The sequence below is a fragment of the Acanthochromis polyacanthus genome, chromosome 17 (genome assembly GCF_021347895.1).
Source record: "Acanthochromis polyacanthus isolate Apoly-LR-REF ecotype Palm Island chromosome 17, KAUST_Apoly_ChrSc, whole genome shotgun sequence".
Lineage (NCBI taxonomy): Eukaryota > Metazoa > Chordata > Actinopteri > Pomacentridae > Acanthochromis > Acanthochromis polyacanthus.
In genome coordinates, this window is record NC_067129.1 from 36,770,019 (window position 1) to 36,797,405 (window position 27,387).

The 27,387-nt window shown below is 42.9% G+C and overlaps 1 protein-coding gene across 1 annotated transcript in view; it reads left to right on the top strand.

Annotated features, from left to right (window-relative positions):
- The window catches only part of tecta (tectorin alpha), a 117,858-nt gene that overhangs the window by 20,490 nt on the left and 69,981 nt on the right, over positions 1-27,387 (top strand). The window contains exon 8 of the mRNA XM_051938059.1: positions 3,531-3,873. Coding sequence (XP_051794019.1) covers positions 3,531-3,873 — 343 coding nt within the window. The remainder of the gene's footprint in view (positions 1-3,530; positions 3,874-27,387) is intronic.

A 27,387-nucleotide genomic window follows, 5' to 3' on the forward strand; every position in this document is an offset into this window, starting at 1 on the left:
TTAGTCCCATGTAGAGAGCTCACACTTGTGTGAACACCTGTTAAGTTGCAACAACAGCAACAAGCCACTCTTTGCCCATAACACATTTACAGTACGGGCTATGATTTTTGGAAATTCCTCCTCAGGGGGCTCACAGTGGTCAAATATTTGCCCATGCTCTTCACCGACTGCATTCCACTTAACCTCAGCAGAATGTTGGGGAGGGATTTCTGATGGAAGGTGTAGTCCCTGACTGGAGGGAAACTAACCTTTGGGAGACAATGCCACCAGTCTCTCCCTGCTCAATGAGTCCTTTGTGCTGGGAATTCTCTGATTGGAAAAGTGATACATGAGGTAGCAGGTTGATTTTTTTTTTCCCGTATTTTTTTATGTAAACCTGAAGCTGAGAGATTGATTTGTTTTCTGATGTCACTGGAGTTACAGCACTTCTAGCTATGTCTTCTCTTGTTTACTACAACACATTTCTTGTATGAAGAACAATTATATTTGCATGTTTAAGCCTTGCTTCAGGTTCTGTTATGCCTATTACACTGCATTTTTCTTCAGTATTTATATTTAGCTCAATTTTATCTGTTTGATTTTGGTCTTTTTGCTTATAAATGTTGTGGTGCTGGTTCGGTTCTCAGTGTAGATCCGAGGTTAGGGATCGCTGTGACTCTGTTATGGGGGTGTCGGACACGCTCAGTAGGCAGCGAACACACCGCTATCCCCTTTCCATTTGGATGGGGCTGTGGCCTCGCTATCCCCACAGATCAGAGCACTCCAGGGTGGGTCACAGCCTCTCAGGTGAACACATCTGACATTACCTGGCTTTGAGTAACCATAAACGCAGCCTCAAACCATAAATCCGACTTATACACCTTAGCAATTTCTTAGTGAAGGTAGAGAACAGCAGAAAGTCTAGTAATTGCTTAGGGGTTGTGGAACCAAGAAACAGAAATACAAAGGAAGGGTTAGTTGCAGTGAATGAGAGGACAGGGTTAACAAAAAGAAATCTGAGAGTCAGCGTGTCCAGGAGAATAAGTAGAGAGAGGGTCTGAAAGTGAACCTGAATATTGAGTCAAGGTGTGAAATGAGGAAATCAACATTTTGACTTTTATGCTGGTCATCTTTCAACTTGAGGGCTGGAGTAAATTAGAGAATGAGGTGCAATGAAACACCGAAAGAGAACTCGACTAAAATTGGGGCTACAAAGTGTCACTTAGTTGCACATCCTGTTTTTAATCACTCATTACCGAAAAATGCTGAAAAGACAATCAGAATGCTGACTGGTTATCACCTGCAGCATTATTTGTTCCATTAGGCCATGCTTACCAACTTAAATTAAGCCTTTTAGCTAAATGGCTTCTCTTAGAATGGCACTTTGTGCACTGTGGCCTTGGAGGAGAATTCCCAGGGTGGACCGCAAGTTCTGGCCAGAAACCCCAGGCCAGGGGATTGGCTTTGTGGAGGGATTTTGGGGAGGGAAGTGAAATTGCTTTGATTGGCCCAGCTGTTACAGTAGCTTTGAAGGCACAGGCCTTTTCTCCTGGATTTTATTTAATCGTTCCTGGGTCCTTATCTCGAACACGCATTCCCTTGAGATGGCTGAGAGCTTTCTCACGGCAAGAAGGAGGCAGACAACTCAGCGTTTCTCTGCCTCCACACAAGGTATGTTCCATCGACCTATTTTTATGCTCATTTTTAAAATTTGATCAGGAAACAGCTTACGTGAAAACACCAGATATCTGTTTTGTGTAAAAGTTTTTGACTGAGATTGTTTTTGGTATGTCTGAGGTTGACAAAACATGTCATTCTGACTTTCACTGCTATCTCCACTTCACCAGAATGAGCAAAGTAAGAAAGCATAACCACAACATCTTTAGATTGGTTCAAACCAGGACCTTTGCTGCGAATTGCGTTCCTCTGTTTTACCAAGTCAAAACACTAAAAGATGCCCATTCATGAAAACAGAAATGGCAACAGTTGTGCAATTGGACAAATATGACATCAGCCATTGGCTCCAGTCCATTACTAATGTTTTTTCTGAACACTTTTTGTCATTTTAACTTTGCAAATTTAATGGTCTTTCCCCTTGAGAGTTCAACTCTGTAAATAAATTACCTTTAAAATGCAACTCAAACAAGCGCTAATTGGAACTGGCAGTTTCTATCTGTCATAAAACAGAGTGATGACTAAATGACAATTAACCCTCTAAACCTAAAGCAGTTTCTTAGTATTTCTTTGCTCCTCTCACATTTTTAATCACTGTGGCCTCATTTTTAACTACAATATAAAGTCCTGCACCTCTATGGACACAGTACAACCATGGCTAGGAGTACTTAAAAATTGCTTTTGTGCCATATGACACAGTTATAATGCCATAAATCATAGAAAAGAAAAAACAAAAGTTCAAATGTCTCTGATTAAATATTTTTACAAAAATAGAAAACACCTCAAATCAGCTTGTGCAACATTTTTCCAAATAACCACAAGTGTTATCAGTATTGGAAAACAAAATGGTATCTGTCCACACAGTAGATATTATACTACCTATATTTCTCTGTTGTGTAGACACAGCCTGCAGTTCAATCCAGTTCACCCAGAAAGTTTCTGAATTTTTTTCACATGACTGTTGGTCACACCTGAGTCATCAAAGGCTTCTAAGATTTTTGGCAATTTTTTTAAAAATTAGGCATGTATAATAAAATGGTTTTAATGAAATACTGTGATTTTCACCTTAGATTAGGTTGTTTTTTTTCATAGCAATAACCAAAAACCATGCATGTTTAGTTCAAGAACCAACATAAAGTTTCTATTTTTATAGTTTATTGCTATAAAAATGCCTTTATTTTGACCTTTCAAACCTGCCGGTTAGTTGCAACACGGTCTCACGGGGATTCGTGAAACTGTCACGTCAGTTTTTGTTTCGGTTTCGTGCGCACCAACACGATGTCGTCATGTTTTTCGTGCCGCTCACCACGAGCGAAACCCGCTGTGGTAATCACATCTGAAAGTGGTTTATACCGGCGGATTCATGACGATCTAAGCTGTCCATCGGCGTTTGCGGCCGCCGGACATTCTTTAAATTCCTATGCAAATTAGGCGGATTCATGACGATCTAAGCTGTCCATCGGCGTTTGCCGCCGCCGCTGCTGCGGCCGCCATTGCGACCACCAGACATCCGGCCGCAGCAGCGGCGGCGGCGGCGGCCGCAAACGCCGATGGACAGCATAAATCGTCATGAATCCGCCGAATTTGCATAGGAATTTAAAGAATGTCCGGCGGCCGAAGTGGCGGCCGCAGTGGCGGCCGCAAACGCCGATGGACAGCTTAGATCGTCATGAATCCGCCGGTATAAGCCATTTTCAGATGTGATTACCACAGCGGGTTTCGCTCGTGGTGAGCGGCACAAAAAACATGACGACATCGTGTTGGTGCGCACGAAACTGAAACAAAAACTGACGTGACAGTTTCACGAATCCCCGTGAGACCGGGCTGTTAGTTGAGTGCGAGAAATACCATGACATGAACTGTGCTTTTCCCTGCAGGTACCACTTCCTTGTATCCAAGTACGGCCCCCTGGCTCCGCTAGCAGAGGTGGACCTGAGCCCTCGCTGCACCGTGGTGGACGTTCGCTGGGGTGAGAAGGTGGAGGCAGTCAGCCTCCGCCTGGAGCAGACGGTGGGCGACCTCAAGAAACAACTCAAAGCTCTGCTACAGCTGCCCGCCAATGGGATCAGGCTTTTCTACATCGACCGAGAAATGTGCTCAGTCTTAGGACCTGAGGAGATGAAGTGCAGCTCCAGAGCGCTTCATTCCTACAGCATTCGAGACGGGGATGAGATTCTAGTTGTGCCCAAAGCCAAAAGTCGCTGCAGCTCCTCAGATCTTTGAGTCAGGGACTTTTGTGGTGCTGAATGGATGGGACACAGAGGTCAAGTCATAGTAACCTCCTTGCTAAATCTGAAAGATTATTAATAACAGTTATGTGGATACTTGGCTTTGGCAAATACCCAGATGTGAGCACTTGGCCTGACAAAAAGTGGTATCAGTGTATCCCTACTGGATACTAAGCTTTGACTTGAGCCTTTTATAGATAATAACGAATATGTTTCAATCTTGAATGTAAGAAAAAATTTGCTGTCCAATATATTGAGCAAATTTATGCAATAGTGAATTTGCACATAGGAGCTCCACATTCAAGTTACTCAAGATTGTAACTTGAGTTCTAGTTGCACATTTTTGTGCTCAAAGCTGCTTCAGCTATGACTGCAATTTACATCTCACTGATGAAAAATGCTATACAAATCCAGACACGATGCAAATAGTTCTCTTAAGAAACAAACAGCTGCCATTGTTACTAAATTGCACACAGATTTTAAAATGAAAACCATGTTAAACTGAAGTATTTGTGTGATTAGATCTGGCATTTTAGGATTAACAACTCCCCCTCGTTTGCTAGTGGCGCTGCTGCACCATACTTAGGACAATTAGTATTTATTTGAGCAGTGACAAATGTTGAATTTGGTGTGGAAAATTCAATAATATACAAGCTCAGATGGAAATTCAGTATCAAAAATGCCAGCTCCTGAACATATGTTTGTAGTTTCAGTGTTCATTGTGTTTTTATGGTTGGCACTGACTTTCTTTCCTGCAGAATAATCCACAGCTCTACCATGTTTCTGTTCACTCCCTGTAAGTTGAAGATTATTCTGAGGCCTGTTGACTGAGACCATTTTATGTTTGAGAGAATGCAGTTTCATTGAAAATCTTTCTAACCAGTCAGCTCCAGTTAAGCTTAATCATGCAGCAATTATTGCACTCAATCTGAACAAAGGTTTTCACATGACTTTTCAAATTCTCGATGTTCATATTGCCAAAAGTCTAGTTAATATTTGTATTGCATGCATTTATGTGGGCAAAGAAAAAGATTTGCATTTTATTACTTTTTCATGATCTTGACAGGCTCAGAGAGGCTCTATTTTTCTAACCTTTATTTAAGTTGTGTAGAAGTGTTGATGAGGATGTTCTCTCCCAAGAGTATAAATGTGTACACAAGTAACTGAACTTTCTTTTCTTTATCTTGTTATCCAGAACAGACTGTTTTACTTGAGTCTAGATAAATATCCTGAGATAACCCCCTGAGCTGATGCATAAATGCCATGTGTAAGAGGTAACACTGAGCGCATGGCTGCTGCTCAGTCAAGACGCCCTGGCAGAAAGATGAGACAAGCCCGAGGTGAGCTCAGGTCTCGGACAGAGAAAAGAAGGAGTGTTGATTCTCAAGTTACTGCAGGTCTTCTGGCTGTCCAGCCCATGAATGGAACAGCTCTCTTTCTACCTGCAGAGGCAGCTGTGAAACATTGAGGCCCGGTCTGTATGGACACCATACACCAACTGCTGTGTCATTGAGACTTCCGCTGCATTTAGGTTAGCATGAGTTCACCCAGCAGGCTCTTGGCCTTCACCCGTCCACCTCGGTCTCTCCTGAATATTCTGGTGTCCAGTGTTTCACAAAATGTGGCGCTGATGAACTCTTTCACTGATAAATTACTCAACATGCATAGAAAATCACATTGTCACCTACTGGCAGTTTACAGCTTTTTCTATTTGCAACCCAGAATCCTTTAATATCCTGAATTTTTTCCAAGCTTGCGAGACTTTGATACTTGTTTTTGTCTTCTCTTTGCATGTCTACTTTGTTTTACCAACAGCCACATTCTAGATATTTCAAAGGCAACTCTGACACCAGCTGTGATGTGTCATAACTGCAGATGTGCGATTTTTATGCACTCTTTTGGTAGGTAGTAGGGTTAGGTGGATCGATCCAAATATCAATACCAGCGTTGGTATTGATATTGAACGATACCAGTATAATGAGATCAATACTTTAGTCTCAGTTTCTCTCCTGTATGCCTGCACTGCTGGGGTTTCATCAATGAGGCGACTTGGCTCTCCTGCTGTCACAGAACGGAGCAGCACACTTCGGCCATTTCTCAATATGTCATACTTGTCCATACTTGCATTCTTGGTATTGAGAAACAGCCTTGGCCTTTGACTCGGCACAGGAGACAAACAAGCAAACAGGCTCAACCAGCTACAACATGCATCATAGTGTTGGAAATTATAACTTTAATTTCTTCCATGTCTCTGTCAGGCTGTTCCTCTCTGATGCGTAAGACAAGCTGTTTAGCTGTTGTGGGTTCCTCAATCAAAACTGAGGAAAGAGGAGGCAGAGAGGGATAAGTCTGACTGAGATACATCTGTCCAGCTAATTACAAAGAACTAGTGCTGTAGCAGGGCTACAAAATCAATGAATCATTAATCACAATCATGATTTTTAGCTTCTGCACAGTGAGGTGTTTATGGAACATTGGTAAATGTAATGTCCGTTGATAAGCCAATGTTCAGCTAGTGTGGTGACTCACTTGTAACCAGGTGGGACCAAGTGGGTGCAACAAACTCGCAGTGTCTGTCACACTTGATTGTCAACCCAGATTTTTCCTCCTAATCCACAGAAAACTTACCCAGGAATTAGTCTGATTCTTAGAATCTGTGAGCATTTACAACCCCATCTTCATTCCAAATCTGGACCTTATACAGCACCAAACCTTTGTTCTAAACTTACCAACTACTGAAAAAGTTGGTCTGGAGTAGCAGTATCAGCGATAGTGGCCCTGTATTCACTTGGTATCAGATCGATACCAAATCTTGCCGTATCGCACACCACTAGTAGTGAGGTGAAGTTGGATTTGTTGCCAAAACTGCATGTAATTGTTGCTGCGGGTCGACACACATACTGTGTTGGTGTCAAGCAAACTTATGGTTGATCAGCTCTCTGTAAGACCTAACAGAAAAGAAAAAAATGGAAATTTTTTTCCACATTGTGGTCTGTTTAATGCTTGATTTGTATTGGTCGTGGTGGTCAGTTCAGATGCAATAAGAAAATCTGTTGGGTTTTGTGTTGGATCACACAATGATTTGACTGATATGTTAAGTGCAGCAACACTGCTAGTAACGGCCTCAAAGTTGATGGAAATTTAGGGAGATGTTTTTCCCAGATTACACAGAACAGTGGACACAAAAGCTAAAGCTGTGGTTGCATGTTATTTTTTGTAAAAGTTCTGCAGAGTTTAGAATTAAGTGTGTCCATATTGACGTGAAAAACTTGGAAATTTCACACAGATTGGACCGAGGTGTATAGAAAATATCTTAATGACTGGGTTGCTAATTGTGAACCAGCTGTGCAGACTGTTGGAGTCACCAGAACCTTAAGGAAGCTTAAGGTGTTTTGCTTACAGAAGCTTGACTGTATTGCGAGATATGTCTGTGTAGACTATGCTAATCCTGTTCTATAGAAGGCAACTGGACTTATCCATTTGGTGCTTGAAGACATTTGTGTCTCATCCCAGTGGCTTGTTCAGTTCTAACTGACTGACGGGGAATTGTAGATAAATATTATTACCCTCAGATTGCATGGCTAATGTACCATTAGCCACCCAAGACTCATTTCTCGAGTTGTGAATTGTTGTGAAACTGCCGGGTCAGGAATGACTCAAGATGTGCCTAGACAAATACAATGATACACTAGAGAGTCACCTTGAAACCGTGATCTATAACACCACTTATCAAGTACATTTAATGCAATGTTGAGGTCCTTACCGAGAATTTGTCAGCAGTATTAAAGGGGAACTTCGGTTTTTTTCAACCTGGGGTCTGTTTCCATATGTAATTTCATACATGTGAGTGATGGAGAAATGAATTTTCGACATAGCCCCAGTATTTAGCCAGGCAGGCAGGCAGCTTAGCAGCTCAGCTAGCAGCTCGGCTAGCGAAAAGTATGGGGCAGCTGGACCCGTCTCAATGAGTGTCCCACAACATACTAGAGATGAGAAGTGAGCGAAAACCTCCACATTACCTGGCGATCGCTCTTTGTTGTGGTCTGTATCCAAATCTCAGGACGCTAGAACGCAAATCTCGTTCCGAAATCGCGCGAGAGGTTGTGCCAAAACCGGTGTTCCGAAGTGCCCCTTTAACATAATTGTCCCTGGCCTGGCAGTTTCACAATCATGCACACCCCAAGGTCATTAATAGGCCGATGGATACGCAAGTTAGAGGTGCCAGTATATATTTGTGACTCCTTATCAGTCTGTTAGAAATAAAGAAGCATCTTGGATGAGAGGTGAAAAGTCTCCAAGAACCAAAAAGAGAAGTTCAGTTACTGAGGGTCTTGGGAATCTATTACACGATGTGCATTTATGCAAAAAACTTTGTGGTGGAAACCCAAGCCTGAGAAATTGTTAAACTGACAAACTCTAACCCTTTTACAAAAGGGTTCTACATTTTTATTATTTTTTTTACATATTTTGAGTGATATGAGAGTTTGGAGACACATTAATTGAAGTGACCATCTAACATGGTCAGGAATTAAAGTGGCCAAGACAAAATGTTTCTCTTGAGCTCATTTATACCAAGTATAACTTCAAGTGAAGTTTAGCCTTGTGTTATGGAAAGCATGTGAAAATGTGTTGGGGTGCCAGCTTCCTGTGACAACTTCTCTGACCCACACTTGCTTTGTGTAGTAGATAACTGGAGATCTCTTTTGGTTTTTGACTTGTATTAAAACTTTATTATGGTGAATGATAGCACGAGGAGAGAAGGGATAAAGATGTGTCACTTCAGGGAAACTAGAATGTTTTAGGGCATTTATAATTTTGACATTTTGTAAAATAACTGCTCCCATCACCTTTTCCTCTATCGTTCAGTAATACCAAATAGTGAATTTATTTACACATTTTAAAAGTTTTTAAAAAGTTTATCACCTGTCATAAAGTTTGCCTTGTGCTGTTTAGATGATGATGTTTAATTTACCGTATTTTCACGACCAAAAGGCGCACTGTACCAAAAGGCGCAGTCTCAGTTATGTGTGCCATTACTGTATTTAAAACACACATAAGGCACACCTGATTATATGGCGAGGGTTTTATATACAATCCACGCCCGCACTTCCCCCTTTAACGTTCTCATGGTGTCCTCTACTACGTCGGCCTTACAACAACAACACACAAACAAGCATACAAGTGTGCGTATTTAAAAATAGAGCCGGAGCAAAACTGAGTTTGGTTGTGCTTTATTTAAGTATTGATTACAAAGTACGAACATTTTTTTAATCATCAATAGGCGCGGGCATGGTAAAACACAGATAAAACAAGCACACAAGTGTGCGTATTTAAAAATAGAGCGGGAGCAAAACTGAGTTTGGTATTCACTTTTTTTTTTTTACCGGTAATCGTCATCAATCAAACCCATGGAAGTCCTCATCCTCTGTTTCTGAATTGAACAGCTGCGCTAAACCTCCATCAAACATGCCAGGCTCACTTTCTTCACTGTCAGAGTCACTTTCCGTGCCGTGCGGCGCCTCGGAAATGATGCCGGCTTTTGCGAAAGCTCGAACAACAGTGCCAGCAGACACGTTAGCCCAAGCATTTACAATCCATTCGCAAATTGTGGCGTAACTCCCCCGGCGCTGCCTTCCACTCTTAGTGAAACTGTGGTCTCCATCGGTCATCCATCACTCCCACGCCGCTCGCAGCCTTACTTTGAACGGCCGGTTCACACCGATGTCCAGCGGTTGGAGTTCCTTTGTCAGGCCTCCCGGAATGACAGCAAGCTCAGAGTTCATTTGCTTCACTTGTTTTTTCACATCGGCTGTGAGATGGGCACGCATAGAGTCACAGATCAACAGCGATGGTGATGCGTGGAAAAAACCACCTGGTCTACGTCCGCCTTACAACAACAACAACACACACAGGACGCACTGCACCATAGGGCGCGCCGCACAATTTGAAGAAAATCTAAGACTTTTATGTGCGCCTTATAGTCGTGAAAATACGGTACATGACAATTGCTTTCTGTAGATTTCTTTGTAGCTCGACACTTTAAATTCTTGTTTGCTTTCTTGAGATCATAATGCTGTTTCTATACCTGTACTGTATAATAGTGCTTCTGCTTCTCTTAAAGAAATAAATTATAATGATTCCAGTTTATTGCAGTGTTGTATTTTTATGGTTCGGGCAGGTAAATGGAGTCTGTGACTCTGCTCATGTGTGATGTTGGATCAAATGTACCTGCTGCCAAAATCATGTTGCATCATTGTGTTGCTGTGGCTGAGATGGTACAGCAGTTTTTTTCATAATTGCAGGATTTGTCATTCGACTGATGGCAGGTGAGCACTTTGCATGACATCTCTGCTACACTGGTGTAAGTGTGTGTGAATGAGAAACATTGTGAAGTGGTTTGAGTGCTGCTAAGTTTAACTTTATTGTTTGTTCTTCACTTTGTCTTACCTGATGTGCAAGTCTTTGCTTGTATTCTGAAGGCATTGGTTTACCTCACCAGAAATGTTTCACAGATTGTGAAATAGTGTTAAACCGCTCTTATTACACATTCTCACACTAGTGTTGGACATCAGTTAATTAATTAATTGTAATAGTGTGTGTAATACATGGGTTGAGACAAAATGTACAACTGCATCTTTAAAAATCCCTATACTGATTCAAACTTTGCTGCCATCCCTTTCAGTGTAGTCTTTCAACACTTCTGCAACACTCCCTGGACATTCCCGTATGCCAACCTGTCACTATCTCCAATGAGCAACTGTATCAAAATGGTGACCTTTCAACTTTAATTTTGAGAAAAAGGGCACAGAGAGGCAAATGTGTTGAGTAGAGTGTTTAGAGGTGATGACTGTTTTGTGGGCAAAAATGGACATAATCGCCCCACTATAGGTGATGTGTAGGTACTTCCTGTACCACCAAAACAGTTCTGACCTGTAGAAGTATTGACACAAGAGCTGTGGGGGGTTTCCTATGGTGTCTACCACAAGCATTTTAGCAGCAGAACCTTTGGGTCTTGTGGGTTGACGGATGGAGACTGCATAGATCAGGCTTATTCCTGTGGAAACCATGGAATTTGGAGGCCTGGTCAATACATTGGGCACTTTGTTGTGTTCCTTGAGCTGTTCCTGAATGGATTTTGCAATGTTGCAGGATGGATTGTTCAGATGGGGAGTGTCACAGGCACTGGGTAGGACCTTTGCTATAGGGCGATGTGCTTGGTATGTAATAATGTCTAACTGTTGGTATGTATCACAGAAGAATCCATACAACCCAGTCTCATGGCCAAATGTGAAATACCTACGTTTGTCCACAGAACAAAACGTAACAGTCTCACAATAAAGGTCTGAAAATTGTAAAATGTTTACGTTTTTTTCCCTCTCTATTATTTTCTATTGGCCTGACGACAGGTCACGTGACTGCTTGCTGCGGGCCTCTCAAAATGAAAACATGGCGGCCTTTCCTTTCATTCTCGGTGGAAAATGCATTATTTCAAGACAGTTTGGACTTAAAAAAGCATTTTGGTGACATTTCTAGCGAAAAATATACATTTTAATTTCACAATATTCGTTCAGTTGTGTATGATCTTTGGTTTGTTATTACGATGAATCTTTCACATCTCGGAACGGAATTGTTACATTGTTACATTTTCCACCGTTGCTGTGGGTGGTAGCTAAGGATGCGTCCACGGGCTAAACCAAATGTTGTAGGCCTATATGTTGTTGTATTTATTCGTTACATTGTGTAGTTATCTGAGCTCTTAACATATTTGTGTAGTTACTGATGATATCTATTGTTAACCTTTCCTGCTGTCCGCTTCCTGACCGTTGTTGGAAAACACGGGAGAACTGATAAGTTTAACTGCTTCTATTTAAATAAAATGTAGGGAGAAGGTCATTCAGTCTTTCTTATTTACTGAAGAACGGTGCATTAAATTATTCCACTTATCACAGTTTCTTCTGGTGCGGTCTTTACCGGCTAACACATTCTTCTGAACAACAACATAACAACGTGCAGTGAAAGTTGCACTTCCGGCACCTTTCTTCTTCGGTGGTGTCCGTGTAAAACAATGTCCAACATGCAAACAGCATACCTAGCGCCATGAAGCACAAAATGCAGGTGTAAATCAATGACATCTTACAATTACAATGTCCTGTCTTTTAACTAATAAAGACACATTGCCCACATATAAAGAATTTCACATCAGTGATGAAATAAAGATACAACAAGAACCGTCTTCTCCAGGGCAGAAGTAGCTTCCTTCGGGGCTAACTCCCAAGACTCGACTCCACACTTGTTGCGGCGGTGGCACAAACACACCCAAAAGACAGAGGCCGTTTTGCCGAAGAGAGGGCCTCTTTATTAACTAACTGCACTGTTATCAGCAACATGCCATTGCTCACTACCTGCCCCAGTTTTTGAGACGATCTGGATGTTATTGCTCGCTCCCGACAAGAGCATCAGTTTTTTTTAATATATTGGATTTCGATTAATTAGATAATCAACAAATTGACGTAATTTCCTGGTGGGTGTGTTTATGCAGCCCATTAAATACTTTTTTCCCCATGAAATAAAGTATAATCCATACATCATGGTCCGGTGTTCATTGTTTTGTCTATCTATCCATCCATCCATCCATCCATCCCACACAAAGTGCATTTTTTGAGTTCTCTATACTTCTATCCATGGTTGTGCTGTTTTCATAGAGGCACACAACTTTATATTGCAGTAAAAACAATGAGCCCGGGGGGAGTTAAAATACGACTGGAGCAACGAGAAACTACTTTAGGGAGTTAATGACACACTAGCATAGCAACACAACTACAGCAACAACAAATACCACAACATCTACAGAGAAAAATATCATTATTGCTCTCCTCATTATTACGAAATATACATACTCTTTATATATGAGGAACCATAAACACGCTAAAGACACAATAAAGTAGACATAAAAGGTGATGAATAAAGTGTCACACAAATAGACATAAGGTATTCCCTAAGGCCTGAATTTTAACATGATAAACCGTTTCCGAATTTAGTGGCCACAACTGCAGAAGCTCAGTCTCCTTCAGTTTTGCTGGTGCGACAGTTTGGAGACTTTAATCAGGTGACCACAGACGAAATGTAAATGGGGCCTACGCTGACTAATTGCGATTAAAGCTATGAAAAAATTGATTTTAAACCAAAGTGGGAGCCAATGTAATGGGGCTGAGTAATGTGAGGTGGCTGTTTTTGTGCTTGTTAGGAGTCTTCTGTTCAATGGTAGCAACACACATCAGACAAACAACCTCCATGTGACTAAAATCATCCATTACAGCATCTTCTTTTAGCAATAGCACTCATACTGTAATGGACCTGTTTACAACCAATACCTGATATGTGTTTGACCCAAAATGGAAAAAAGTACAAGTTTGATTAAAGCTTTTTACAGTTTTTCATCTGCTACCAGTGAAGTAGAAAGGTTTTAATTAGTTTGTGTTTTGTGTGTGTGGGCAAAGTGTTCTTTTCAGAGTCAGTCAGCGCAGCACAGTGAGGTGCACCAAAGAAAATTAATGATAAAATGATGACTAAATGCTAAGATGTTATGATGAATAAAACAAAGATTTTTCAGTGAGGGAATATTCTTTTCCACTTGTACAGTGACTGCAAGGAAATTGTGCTGCAACCAAACAGCAAACTCTTTGAATAAACAATAAAGGCAACATGGAAATGCAGAAAATTACAGTTTGTCAAACGTCTTCTTGAAGCTGCTTCAAAAACAAGTTCATCTCTATGGATCCCTGTGTTAAAATGTCCAAATTTACAGCAGTCTTTTTTGCTCCTATTTTGCCATTGTAGGTCCTGGTGGTCTGAAAACGTACACCAGTATTACTTTAGGACCCAATATCAAGCATATGCAGGTTGGTCCAAATCGGTCAAAGAATCTGTGAGATTTTGACCTTAATTGGCCTTTTGGACATTAAAGGGGCACACTTCCAAACTTAAACATGGTACCATCTGGCCCTCTGTTGACCTAGGAGGCTGATATTGTACATACCGACTCACGGGGGGCCCTAGTACTTGTGGTTAAGATTTCGTCCCGTTCGGGTAAAAAATGAGGGTGAGGGTCTAATTCCACTGGCAGAAGGCTCTCAGGGTATGAGAGTCTGACAAGGGTTAGAGTAGGGGTCGGCAATTAGATGTGGCTTCGGGCCAAAATTTGTGTAAACGATTGAACAGCGGGCCAACGCTCCGATGCCGCGAGTGGGGGGGAGGGGCGGCGATACCGCGAGCAGCGGAGCTTCTACAGCTGATGGCCCCTGCTTGGGACACACATCTCAATTCTGATCACAGATGTATTAAAAATGACTCCCGAGACACACACATGTTATGCACACACTGTTGCTCAGTGAAATCTGGCTGGGACAACCGTGTCCGACCAGTAGTCATTTTTGCATCGAATGAGCTGAAGCTTTTAGGGGTGATTCAGGTGACCTTGGTGAACAATTGATTTGAAGCACAAGTCTCTAGGTCGTTCCTTGAGCTACTTCCGGTTTGGGAGGGGCTAGCAAAACAGTTCCAGTGGATTTAGATTTTAGATGTTTCAGAGGTACCAGATCCCAGGTTTCAGCTCTCTGAGTGTTACAGAAGAGAAATGAGAGCAAAAGAGGGACATTTATGAAAAAAAACATGTTTTTTTGGCCCTCATTCCTTCTTCAGGGCCCCTGGAGGTCTGAAAACGTGCATGAGCGTTCACATTAGCCTCTATATATAAAACCAGTGCAGTTTGGTCCAAATTGGTTAAGGAATGTGTGAGATTTTGACCTTTGTAGCCCATTTTGAAGCATTTGGACATTAAAGGGTTAATCCTCGAGTTAGAAACAGGCCTGTGCTCGGACCCCTTTTGAGCTAACTCTCTGGAAAAAAAAATATGCAAGTACAGGGTTTATTAGGTGCACAGGAATTAGTTGAAGCCAGGAAAGTTGAGATTGTTTTAGGGGCATTAGCTGTGGAAGCTAAACGCCAGATTAGTGTTTTAGATCGTGACGAAAGAGACCACACTCGCAAAATCTTTTTATATTTAGACTCATTTTATGGGGATAGGACTCCTATACCCGTGCTAAGATCCCAATTTTTTAGCTGTGTACAAAGGCAGGACAAAGCTGTGCCGTCTTATATATTGAGGCTACGTGAGCTACATTGCAGGCTGCAGAGGCACGATCCCGACAGTGCCCCCTCCGACGCTGCTCTACGAGATCAACTGCTACTGGGGTTGCAGGACGGATCACTGGCCCAGGCTCTGAAGGTGTATGCTCATCGTAACCCAGACGAAACTTTTGCCACCATTCGTCAGGAGGCGTTGCTGCTTGATTCGGAATGTGGGAATCCTAAGCCTGAGGTAACCTGTGCGTCTGTGAGTAATCCCTGTGTGTCTGCTGTAACTGAGGATGCCAATTGGAAGGAGATTTTGAAACGAGAGATAATGGAAGATGTAAGAGTGCAAGTGTCTGGACTCACCCAAGAGCTGTTGAGAGAAATAAAACCCCTTCTTCAACCTACCAGCAGGGAAATGCAGCCCCCAGTACGACCGAGGAGAGAGCGACAGCAGCCGAATGACCCTGTAAACCACTGGGATGAACAAATTAGGCCCATCTGCCGCTGGTGCAGACAGGCAGGCCACATTGCAAGGTTCTACAGACAATCTGCATCTTCGCAGCCGGCTTTAAAACTAACCATCCCTGCTGCTGAGGTCCGGGGGGCAGGGGTTGAGCGTGTTTTAGAGGGGGACAGGGCCACTGACACATTTATTGGGAGTTGCCCAACTATTACTGTTAAAATTGAAGGAGGTGAACTGGTGGGGTTATTAGACACAGGATCTCAGGTTACCCTGATGCAACAAAGCCTTTTTGAACAACATTTCTCCTGGATGAACTGTGCTAAAGGGTCTGCGTTTTTAAATTACGTGCAGCAAATGGACTTGAACTCCCCTATATAAGCTATGCTGTGATGGATCGAGAAGTAGGGGGAGTTACTATACCTGAGAGGGGAGTTGTGATTGTGAAGGATGAACACTGCACACACCCACTGGTCATCGGAATGAATGTTGTGACATCATGTTGGAATACTCTTTTTAAACAGACCGAGAAGTCTGGTCCCCTCTTACAGGAGTTGCAGAACCACCAAGCTTGGAGAGATGCGTTTGCCACCTGCCGCCGCATTGCAGCAACCGCGACAGAGGATGGGCTGCTGGGTTATGTGCGACCAATCGGTCTGCGAGTGATCAAAGTTCCCCCCAAGAGTGACCTGCTGGTGTGGACCTGGACCCCGAAGGGCCTTAAGGATAAAGATTATTGTGCCCTTATAGAAGGATTGGCTGAGAACAGCAGCTTTGGAGTGGCTCGCACGTTGACGATGGTAAGAGATGGCAGGGTCCTGGTGAGAGTTTGTAATCCCCATCCGTATTGTCTAACTATAGGTCTCTGCCAGAAGCATTACGTTGAAGAGGCGGACGTGCATGGACCGCAGGAACTGAACCTTTCTTTGAGGGATGATTGTGTAGAAGTGGGCCTGGTGAGTACAGTGGCTGAGGAATCTGAACAGAAACTCCCAAAAGAGGTGAGCAGCCTTATAGATCGACCAGATTTGACTGAGCAGCAACAAGGGGAGTTACGTGTGCTTCTGCAGAAGTGGAGACATGTTTTTGCACAACATGATCAGGATTTTGGGCGTACAAACTTAGTACAGCACCAAATACATACTGGTGATGTGCCCGTCCCTACCACTATATGACAGGTACAAACTTTTCTTGGGTTAGCGGGATATTACAGATGATTTGTGCCAGGTTTTGCTAAGGTTGCACGGCCACTGAATCAGCTGCTCACCGGGATTCTGGCCAGTAAGAAACCTGAAGCCCAGAAAGTGCATTGGTCTCCTGAATGTCAAGCTTCTTTTGTTGAGCTAAAGACAGCCCTCACCCAAGCACCTATATTGGCATATGCTGATTATTCTCTCCCAATTATTGTGTACACAGATGCGAGTCACCAGGGGTTGGGAGCACTCTCCCTACTAAGCCAGAAACTGCTACAACAGTGGAAGAGGGTACGTGTGCGGAATAACGTCCTGTGTCATAAAGTGTTTGATTCACAGACTCATGAGATGAGACGTCAGATTGTGTGTCCCAGTTCTAGGAGCAAAGAACTGTGGAGGAGTGTACATGAGGCCATAGGCCATGCCGGGCTGGAGAGGACTCTTTCATGGATCCATCAGTGTTTCTTCTGGCCAGGCATGGAGGGGAAGGTATGTCAGTTCCAGCAAGGGTGTGTCGCCTGCAGCCTGCAACGGGAGAGAGTTGAGCCGCGAGCCCCCTTAAAACCTATTGCAGTGTCCTATCCCCTCGAAGTTGTAGGCCTAGATTTTTTGTCATTGGGCCGGCACCATAGACTGTATATATAGTGGACGTAGCATCTGGCTCCAGAATTGAAGCCAACCTGGAAGTGTCAAAAACTTGCAATATCACGCCGTCCGCAAGGGTTGGCTCCAAAAATCTTTTTCTCCATAGACCCCAATTCATTTTTGGAAAAAATAAAATTTGATAGACTGATTTTCTACAGCTCAGGATTTTTTTCCCCGTTAGTTTTCATGGTCAAAATGAGAGATCAGGTGGCCGATCTTAAAATAAATCAATACTGAATTTTAAAGAAATCGTTAAAGTTGGCGGAGCCAGGGGGCGTGGCTATACTTGATAGACAGCAACAGAAGCCTCTGCAGTAAAACGTGGACGGGATAAGAGAGTCCTCAGCCAATCCTGCCCCTAGTTGCTCTCCGGTCCAGTCTGTTTGATGACGCTTTTTACGTCACTGGCTCCAAAAAATCCAAAACGGCGACCAGGAAGTAGCAAAATCCGGGCTTCATTTTCTCGGCGTTGAAACCAACGGGTGATGTCATGGTTAGTTTACGCCTGGCCGGCACGCAGACACATACCCGAATATCTTGATAGCAACTGATTTATTCACTCGCTATGCTTGGGCGGTTCCTACTCGCGATCAAACAGCTGAGACTACTGTTAAAGCGCTATGGACGCAGATTATTCAGCCTTTTGGTTGTCCTGTGTGCTTTCATTCGGATCAGGGGCCAAATTTTGAGTCAGCTTTAATGAGACAGTTGTGCAACACCTATGGTGTAACCAAGAGCCGTACTAGCCGTACATATCACCCTGCTGGGAATGGCATTGCGGAGCGGTTCAATCAGACCCTGCTAGGGGTGCTCCGGGCTCTTGAAATTGAGAAGCAGAATCGTTGGCCTGAATATATACTCGAATTGGTCCATGCTTATAATAATACTATTCATAGCGCCACAGGTTATGCCCCCTCGTTCCTTATGTTTGGACGACACTTGCGTCTCCCAGTAGATATTGGGTTGGGTGTCGGGCTCCAGCAGAAGAAGCATGATGTAGAGGGGTGGGTTAAACACCATCAGGAGAGGTTGACTGTAGCCTATGGTCTTGCTAAGCAAAAGATGGACAGTGTAGCCACTCGAAATAAGCGGCGCTATGATAATAGGGCTAGAGCTTTGCCTTTAGTGCCTGGGGAGAGAGTATGGGTTCAGAGCAGGAATCGAGAGGGACGAGGGAAGTTGTGTACCTGGTGGAGCTCGGAGGTTTATGTTGTCCTTGAGCAGGTGGGAGATGCTGGGTTGGTGTACCGTGTTCGGCCTGAGAAGGGGGGCCGTGTACAGACTGTGCATAGAAACACTTTGAAGGTGTGTACGGCTCCCTCGACAGACATTGTTCCAGCCGCGGCTCAGTCAGCGACAGAACCTCAGGTGGTCTCAGTACCACTGTTTTATGGATTCCCTCCAAGGCCTGCAAGTGAGCCGCTGGCGGGAGATGGACCTGGAGCCGTATTACGACGTTCCACGAGAGAAAATTTAGGACAGCCTCCCGTGAGGTATAGAGACTCATGATGTTGCAGGGACTGGCAACATTAAAGTGTGGGGGAATGTCACAGGACAGCTGGGACTGGTTTTTTTGTACAAATACTTATTTTTATATTTGTTGTTTTGTGCATGTTGTGGCGGGTTTGAATTGTTGGTGTTTTTATTAGTTTTATTGCATGTTTTGATTATTGGTGTTCGAGTTTATTTTTGATTTGCAGCTGTCCCACTGCCTGCGAACGCCTCTGATGAAGCAATAGTTTGCACCTGCCAGGTTCTCCCTTCCTCCCCACAGGAACCAATGAACGGCGGGGACCGAGGCTTCAGGACTGATGGGAGAGAGATATATCACGAGCCGGTGAAGAGTAGAGGGGGAGGTGGACGAAGCGTCGACGGAGCGTGCTCGCAAGGAGCGCAGCAAAAGGGCGGACGAGCGGTGAGAGCAACGATCCGGGAAACGGAGGCAGACAGGAACACCGCGACCAGATTGGAGAGAGACTCGGAACGTTACGACGCGACATACTAGCAGCGGCAGGGCGATCGAGCTCTGCCTGGCATGTGAGTATCCTTTTGGGGCTTTCTAGTAACGTTCTGGTGGATGTATATTCTCGTGGGAAGTGGGCGGTGAAAGAAACTCCCGTACTGGCAGTGGATCTGTGTCTTGTAGGTGGTTTCCCCCGGACACGAGCCCAGGCGTAGGAAGAAGATGGCTGCCTCCCGTGACTGCTGACCCGTGTGCTCCGTACCCCTCGTCCCCTGGATCTTAATTGGATTTTAATGTATTGACTGTTGTTTTTATTACATCCCCACCTGGCTGGCTAAAGGTTGGGTGACGTTTAGTGGACTGTGTGACTGTGTGGTATTGGTGAAACGATCCTGTGGCATTAAATGATTTTTTTTTTTTTGCACCGGCATCTGGTTTGTGACCCTCCGTTGATATCTCTGTCAAGGTGCTCCAACCCGATCGGTAAAAGAACCTGTACAAAATTCTGCAATAACGTTGATTTGGTCATTTCCACATTACATACACCCGTGCCACTCGGGCCGCGTCTTACACATACACAAGAACTGAAAGAATATTGTGAAATTAAAATGTATATTTTTCGCTAGAAATGTCACCAAAATGATTTTTTAAGTCCAAACTGTCTTGAAATAATGCATTTTCCACTGAGAATGAAAGGAAAGGCCTGCCATGTTTTCATTTTGAGAGGCCTGCAGCAAGCAGTCACGTGACCTGTCGTCAGGCCAATAGAAAATAATAGGGAGAAAAAAACGTAAACATTTTACAATTTTCAGACCTTTATTGTGAGACTGTTACGTTTTGTTCTGTGGACAAACATAGGTATTTCACATTTGGCCATGAGACGGGGTTGATCCATAATAATTGCAAAACCCAATGCTTCCCAGCAGAATATTGTTTAAACAATGTTTTCATGTCACATGTGATTTTTATGTTGTCGCTGATCAATTAATAGTTCCCAGTGTGAGAAACTTAGCTGGTGGTCCTGTTGTTTTTTGGGTTTCTGGTAAAAGGGAAATATTTCATAGGTTGTAAAAAAAAAGAATGTTGCATTGTTAATTCATGTCATTTTAGCAAAATTGGGAACTCTGTATGATTTTTGCCACAACAAACGTTTATGTCAAATGCTCATGCTGGAGCTACTGCTTCCTCCAGTCACTCTTCTGCCATTCTTGACACACAATCATGCACTTGTAAATGTTTTTTGTTTGATTTTAGTGTGTACAATTAGATGCTGCAACACCGACTGAAAGTGTCTGATCAATATGTGTATTTTATCCAACAATTTCTGACATTTACTGTGATCAGTTGGTAAAAAAAAAATGATACAAAGAAGTTCAAATGGATACCAACTTGTTTTATAGGTACTGTACATTGTCAAGGGCCAAAGGGAAGCTGATAATATGTTGGATGAAAGGCCACAGATTCCCTGATGCTGTTATGGTTAATTGATGGCAGTTCATGCCGTTTTGGCTTGTAGCTGTCCAACGAAAATGCCTGATTACCTCAATTTGCAAATAAGACACTTCCTTTACTATAAAAAAAAACTTGGTAATGTTATCTATACCTATTAAAAAAAGAAGACATATTCAGATTAAATTAGCACAATAATAAATGAATAGGCCTGTTTCCATGTTAACTAGACCATGTCAACATCCTGATTGAAAGACAAGGTATGGAGTGGTCCATCGCTTGTGTTACTGGCAGAACATGCACGTGATCGGCTCTGTTTCGCAAGCTGAATGCTTGGCCGTGGAGAAGATGGAATTCTGCAGATCTTCTCTCTTTCTGGCAGCAGCGTTTGCAGTCAAGCTGCAAAGAGTCCATTCCATACGTGTCAGGTGGTGTTGTGTTTCTGGGGCATTCCCTCCATTTCCCCCTCCTCCCACTTCCAGGCCCGTGGTTCTAATCCTGTGTGGGATATCTATACCATCCACTTGTCAACACACCGTCACCATCAGGAACCCCCTTCTCCAGGGTTGGGAGCTGAGGAGGTATTTTTCAGTTCAGTGTATTCTTGGTGTCTGAAAAATAAATTCCTATGACTTTAGTCACACTCTGACTTTTCTTCTTGCTCCATGTTGGTCAAAGTTTTCCTTTATCCAGTGAGATATGTGATTTAATCATCTTGTGGTCAGGACTTCATTTTGTGCTTCCATTCATGATTCCCAGTAGATGGATCCCAGAGATTACAGACTGACTGGCATTGCCTTTAGAACCATCGTTTAATTTAACATGTCTTACCACCTCCTAAGCGATATGTCTTTTTTCCAGACTTTAAACTAGCATCTCTCTAAAGCAGGTTGTTGGTTCAGTCTTCAGTGTCTTGATACCAATAGGATGGAAAGCATTGCATTTTGTGCACATATGTTTCGTGCCATCACCAAATCCAGCTTTTAGTTTACACAAATATTAATCTGATGCTAAACTAATTTGGTGACAACTGCAAACACTGTACCTGCTACACAGGTACATTTGAATGACTTTGCCCATTGCGTTAAAGGTCTTGCCAAACAAGTTCATACAATCCTGATTAAGTCAGTGCAAGGCAAATCCCTCTGTAACCTTTGTAATGATATTAAGCTCATCCAGCTAGGAACATAGTCAGTCCTGTGATGGTCACGCCTAGGTTGCATTCAAGAAACTTTTCCATCGCTTCAGATAAAATACAAACTCACAGTTCAGATGAACAATTACAGGCTAAAATAATTATTAAACAGGTAGCCAAATGTCATAAACACACATTGACAGTGGTTGTCAAATTACTCTTAGACAGAAGGAGGAGACAAAAGTACTACTGCAAGTTTTAATTCTATGATGGAATTTACTGTGATCATTGTAAGCAAATACATTGCAGTTTTTGACACCTTCTTGAGCACAGGGGCATGAAGGAGCCCTTTCAAAAGTTACGACTGTGGACAAAATCTATTTTTGCAAGCAATGAATCATACCAAAAACTCGGATGGCAACTTATGTAATTTGTGCCACTAATGCAAGGTCAGGTTGACATTGGAGGACTGATGCAGCTGCGTTGCATCCATTGCAGTTAGCACCTTGTCGAGTAAACAGAACTTGGTTGTGCAGTTGGTACTCCGATCTACCCCAGATCTGCCCCATTGCATTATGAAGTGGGACTAAGGGCAGGGGGGGTTGAACGGGCCCTATTGTGCTCTGAGGTGAAGGAGTCATTAGGGTAAGAAGGTTTGAGTTACTGGAAGGAGGTCCACCTTTGTGAATGGAAGGGAAGGAGAGGAGGGCAAGGCAGAGCCAACTGCTGGGCATAAGGGGTTGAATTAGAGTGGCCCACTCCACGGATTAGGTGACGGCCAAACAGAGCTCAGTAGGTATCCAGTCCAAGACCTTTTTTGTGAAGGTCAGGCTTGATGGATTCTCCAGAACGTGTGATGCTAGATAGTTTGACCCTGTTCCCACACAATACCTTCCTGCTGCATAGAAACCTTCCATAAGGTATATGTCTCTAGTAAACAAATAGAACCTTGCTGGAACAAAGAATTTTATTGCATGTTATGGATGTTGGCTGGCATTCCTAAGCACACTGATGCTTTTGGCTGCTTCAATTGCTAGCAAAACAGAACTTTTTAAAATCAGGCATGATTTTGTATTGTCTCCAGGGAGTGATGGGCCAATTGGAGTTGAGTTCTTACATGCTTCAGCAACACTGACATCCCTCAGCATCTGAATTGGCTGGAGTTGATGTTGATCTGTGTTGTATCCTGGTTTCAGGGTCACCGAAGTGGAAAAACGTTCTAAGTTGATTTGGGGCCTTGGTGCTTCAAATAAACCAAGAAGCCCACTACATCAAAAGACCAAATTCTGGACATTTTAACATGGGGGTTTATGGGGAACAACTCACTTTTGGAACAGGCCTCAAGTGGCCATTTGAGGAACTACATATTCTGTTGGCTAGATTTTCAGCACTAATGATTGCTGCTCGGGCAACAGAAATTTTCTTTCATATATATGTAGTGAGCAACTTTCATAGATTTTGTGCAGGTCCTTCTGGAGGTACAGAAGGCTTTTTTCTTATCACTTTGTTTTCAATACATCGTAAAACTCCTGAAACCGTCTCAAAAGACAAGGTAAAAAAAAGTAAAATTGGCACACTTGTCCTTTAGCAGAAAAAGTCTGATTATTTCAGGTTAAATTTGACTACCCAAGTATTTAGAAGAAAAGAGAAGTTGTGTTATCATTTCCCATCATGTTTGCTGTTCCTAATGAATAAGAGTGCAAGCACACGAAATCCGGTGTATCAGCCCATCTCTGTCGTTCCCACTTCTCCATCCTCGACATTTCCCAAAACCCTAGATTGGGAAGCTCCCCCAGCCCACTAGGTCATCTGTAACTGTTGAATTTTTTTTGTCCGTCTTTGTGCGACATTCTCTTTCACAGGTTGGTTAAGAGTATGCGACCATTTACACAACAAGACGTAGGAGGTATAAAAGAAGCCTCCGCAGAGAGTCTCAGTGCTGCTTAATGGGAGCCCGGGGCCTGCCCTCAGTCTTGGAGCCTTTCACACATCTTGCCCCCTGCCTCTCCAGTTACTTCCACTGTCCTCCTGCAACAAAGACCCAACTGACTGCCCTCTCCTTCCCAGACATTATCAGCATGGATCCACCTGAGGTTTCCCCTCAGTATCTCCCCAGCATCTATGGAAATGAAGTGTCTTGTATAACCTTGTAAATGAGGCTGCTGGTAATTAAAAAAAAGGGGGGTACACAGAGTATCCAAAGTGACTAATGTTAATTCTGTAACTCTACCTTCCTCGGAGCTTGAAAAGCAAGGTTTCAGACTGTGTGTGTGTTTCTGGTTTTTGTCCATAAATGCCCCCAGAGTCAGACTGTACTACTTTGGTGAGTTCATGTGCCCTGAGCTTTAACTGGACTGAGTGAACTCTGGCAAAGGCTGGACCACAATTGAGGCCTAATCCAAAGGTGGCGTCTTAGTCAACCTGAGGACTTGTCACACATATAATTTCAACATGAGAAAAATTCAGTGTCCACTTTTACAGAAATTGTCTGCGTACATTTGCAAAGCAGATTCAAATGTCACCATTCCAAACAAATAAAAGACACACTGTTTCCAACCAAATCTTCCACCAAAGACACATTTTATCATCATTTGGCACTTTGCTGGTGTTATTGACAGATCTTGCCCAAAAAGGCTTGCATTCATCCCATGTGAGAGCCTCTCTTTGTACAAAAACATTCCTCTTCTGTTGTATTTTAAACAAATCTCTAGACAGTCATTCTCTTCTGTTTCACCCTCCATCCTTTCCATGTCTCTGACCTCCCCTCTCCCCTTCTTACATATTGCTCTGTTTCCACTCCCTCTCTTTCTCAGATTCCTATGCTGTACCTCCCCTCAACTTCCCTTTCCTCCCCACCTACCCCCATTCCCCAAACACTGATCTCAGATTAAGTTGAACACTATCCCAGGTAAAGTTTGCACCTGCTCCTTTAGGCTTCCACAGCTTCTGCAGGGGCCCGTGAATCTCCTTCACTTTACCCCTCGAAGGACAGTTTAAACGCAGCACAGACCTTCTGGATTGTTGCTGGCAAACTCGTGGAGCTGGAAGTGTAACAAAACGTCTGTCAGGACATACAAGCTGCTCTACGTAGCTTTCATTCCCTTCACTCCCTCCATCAGTACCATCATTCTGTGGATGGTCCTCTGCTGGATGGGACTTTGCTGTGTGGAGATTGCCAGGTTAGACTAGTGAGGTGCTAGATGTCCATCTTCTGAAGGCAGGTGAGTACATTCTTTCTTTATCTGCTATATTCCATCAATAGCTTCTTTATTTATGACCTGACAGGTGCAGTGAGAAACTGCTCCAATCAGGTTTTAATGCTGCAAATACACTCTTTTTCTTTCACTGTGGGTTTTAGAAAACAAATTAACATGACAACATTGTTATATATTATTATTTGCTTTATAAAGTCGGTGTTTAAAATATTACATACTGGTGCTCAGGCTCTTTCCATGTTAAAAGATCTCAAATCCATTCGATTAACATCCAGATTTATGGAAAATTAACATACTTCCTTACTGCTTTCCACCCTTTAGATTTCACCCCTTGTTTCAAATAACTGATGTAACATGTACTTTTTCTGGCAAGTGCATTTACACTGATGTTTTTGATGGCTAACAGACAAACCAATCAATCTAGACCTCTGTCAGTCTGTTACATGTTGCTTATTTCACACAGTTACAGTTTTGTCTTGTTCAAGCTTTATCTTAATTGTCGTCCTGTAAAAGCCACTAAAAGGAGCTAAATACCAGTCAGATAAGATGGTGAGTCAAGAGAGCAATTGTAGTAATCTTTCTGGTGACAATGTTTGATGAGAGGCTGATGACATTACAGCAGACCTCTCTCAGCAGTGCCCACTCACCTTGGCACACCTGAACACAATTTAGCATCCACCTGAATAGAATTCACACATTAGAGAGACAGGGCGGTAATTTGAGAGAAGCTTCTAACACATTCCTCATGTATGAGGAGTTAAATATTGAACATACTGGACAGTAAATGTAACTATTTCCTCATAGGTTCCAAAATCACACCAAATGTTAGTTTTCAAACTATTATTTTTAAACAGGTCTCATCCAGGCTTTTATGATTATATTTAAACATAACTGTACATTTGCAGGTTGACTAAATAATTGGCATGTCTAAGCTTTGTCATATATTGAGATCAGACACCTGATTTCACAGTAATATATGTGTATAATGGCATTAAATCATGTTTTTTTTCCATTTAAATCTGTTTATATTAAAGATATTTGGCACATGTGCACAAATAAGGTGCCAAAACTACACAGAGGAAGAACTATTTTAAAACCGTGCTAGCCAATAAAATATGCAAACTATAATTTCACTATATAGTGTAAGATTTTGTCTTTTTAAATCATGTTCATCTGTTGAAAGAGTTTATATTTTAAGTTTTAAACACTGTAGAATATCAGTGTTGTTAGTAAATTGCTAAAGACTTGCCCATATTTAATTGTTCTCTATGGGAAAAATCATAGACTGTTAACAAGCTGGAAGGTCAGCTCGCAAGCAATGATCACATCCCCAACAACATATTTTCAAATAGGTGTTACTTTAATACGTTCACCACATATTAGGGTCTTTAACAGTTGTTAAAAAAGGCCTGTGATATCCGAGGGGACCCTGTTTAACTTTTAAGGCAGCAGTGATGTTTCACTCTTTTTAATTTTTCAATCCACTGAATGCACAGTTCCTTCCAGCTCATTAAACAATGACGTTCAGATGCTATATGGGTACTGTAGAATCTTCCAACTTGGCTGTGCATTCAATGGGAGCGTTGACAAGCCATGCACTGAACAGCCCCAAAGGGCTGCTGCAAGGACCTTGGCAATTCAAACCTGCTCACTTAAAGCCATTAGTGCTCCAGTGTTATGCTCCTCTCCCTTTGGCCAACAAGGCATGGATGGATCCCAAACAGAAGTAGTAATGAGGTCCTAAGCAGCCTTGCGGCTTCAGACACTGAGACGCTGGTGCAGAGTCCTGTCAGCTGCAGGGAGTCAAGGCACAGAGAAGCCTGCAGTCCACTGTTGCCGACTCACAAGGGACTGTAAGGCAAATGTGATCCTGACACATTGTTCTGGCATGCATAATAGGGCCTTTTCAGGGCTCCTCTGGGGAGACCTGGGAGCCTGATCTTAAAGAAGTAACATGACGTTGGTTTGATGGTTCTCCCTCCTCCTGACTTTGTCGAACGGCCTTGTTTATGGGAAGCTGTCCTATGACTCATGTCCTCCTGCGTTTCCATTAGCTTTAAGGAAAATACAGCACAGATAAAGCGGTGGGTGTTCAATATGGTCTCTCGTTTCATTCTCCCTTTAGAATGGTCAGGCCAGGCTGTCCAGTCATTCTGCTCCATCTCCTCAGCGTCTTTGCACAGATTGGAGGTATGAGGCAAACTCTGCAACAGCTAATATCATCATCTTTTATAGATGGGAGCAGTCTATTTAATGAGCTTTTCCTTTCAGCTCATACTCAGGATATACTGTATCCATATGGACCTGGCCATA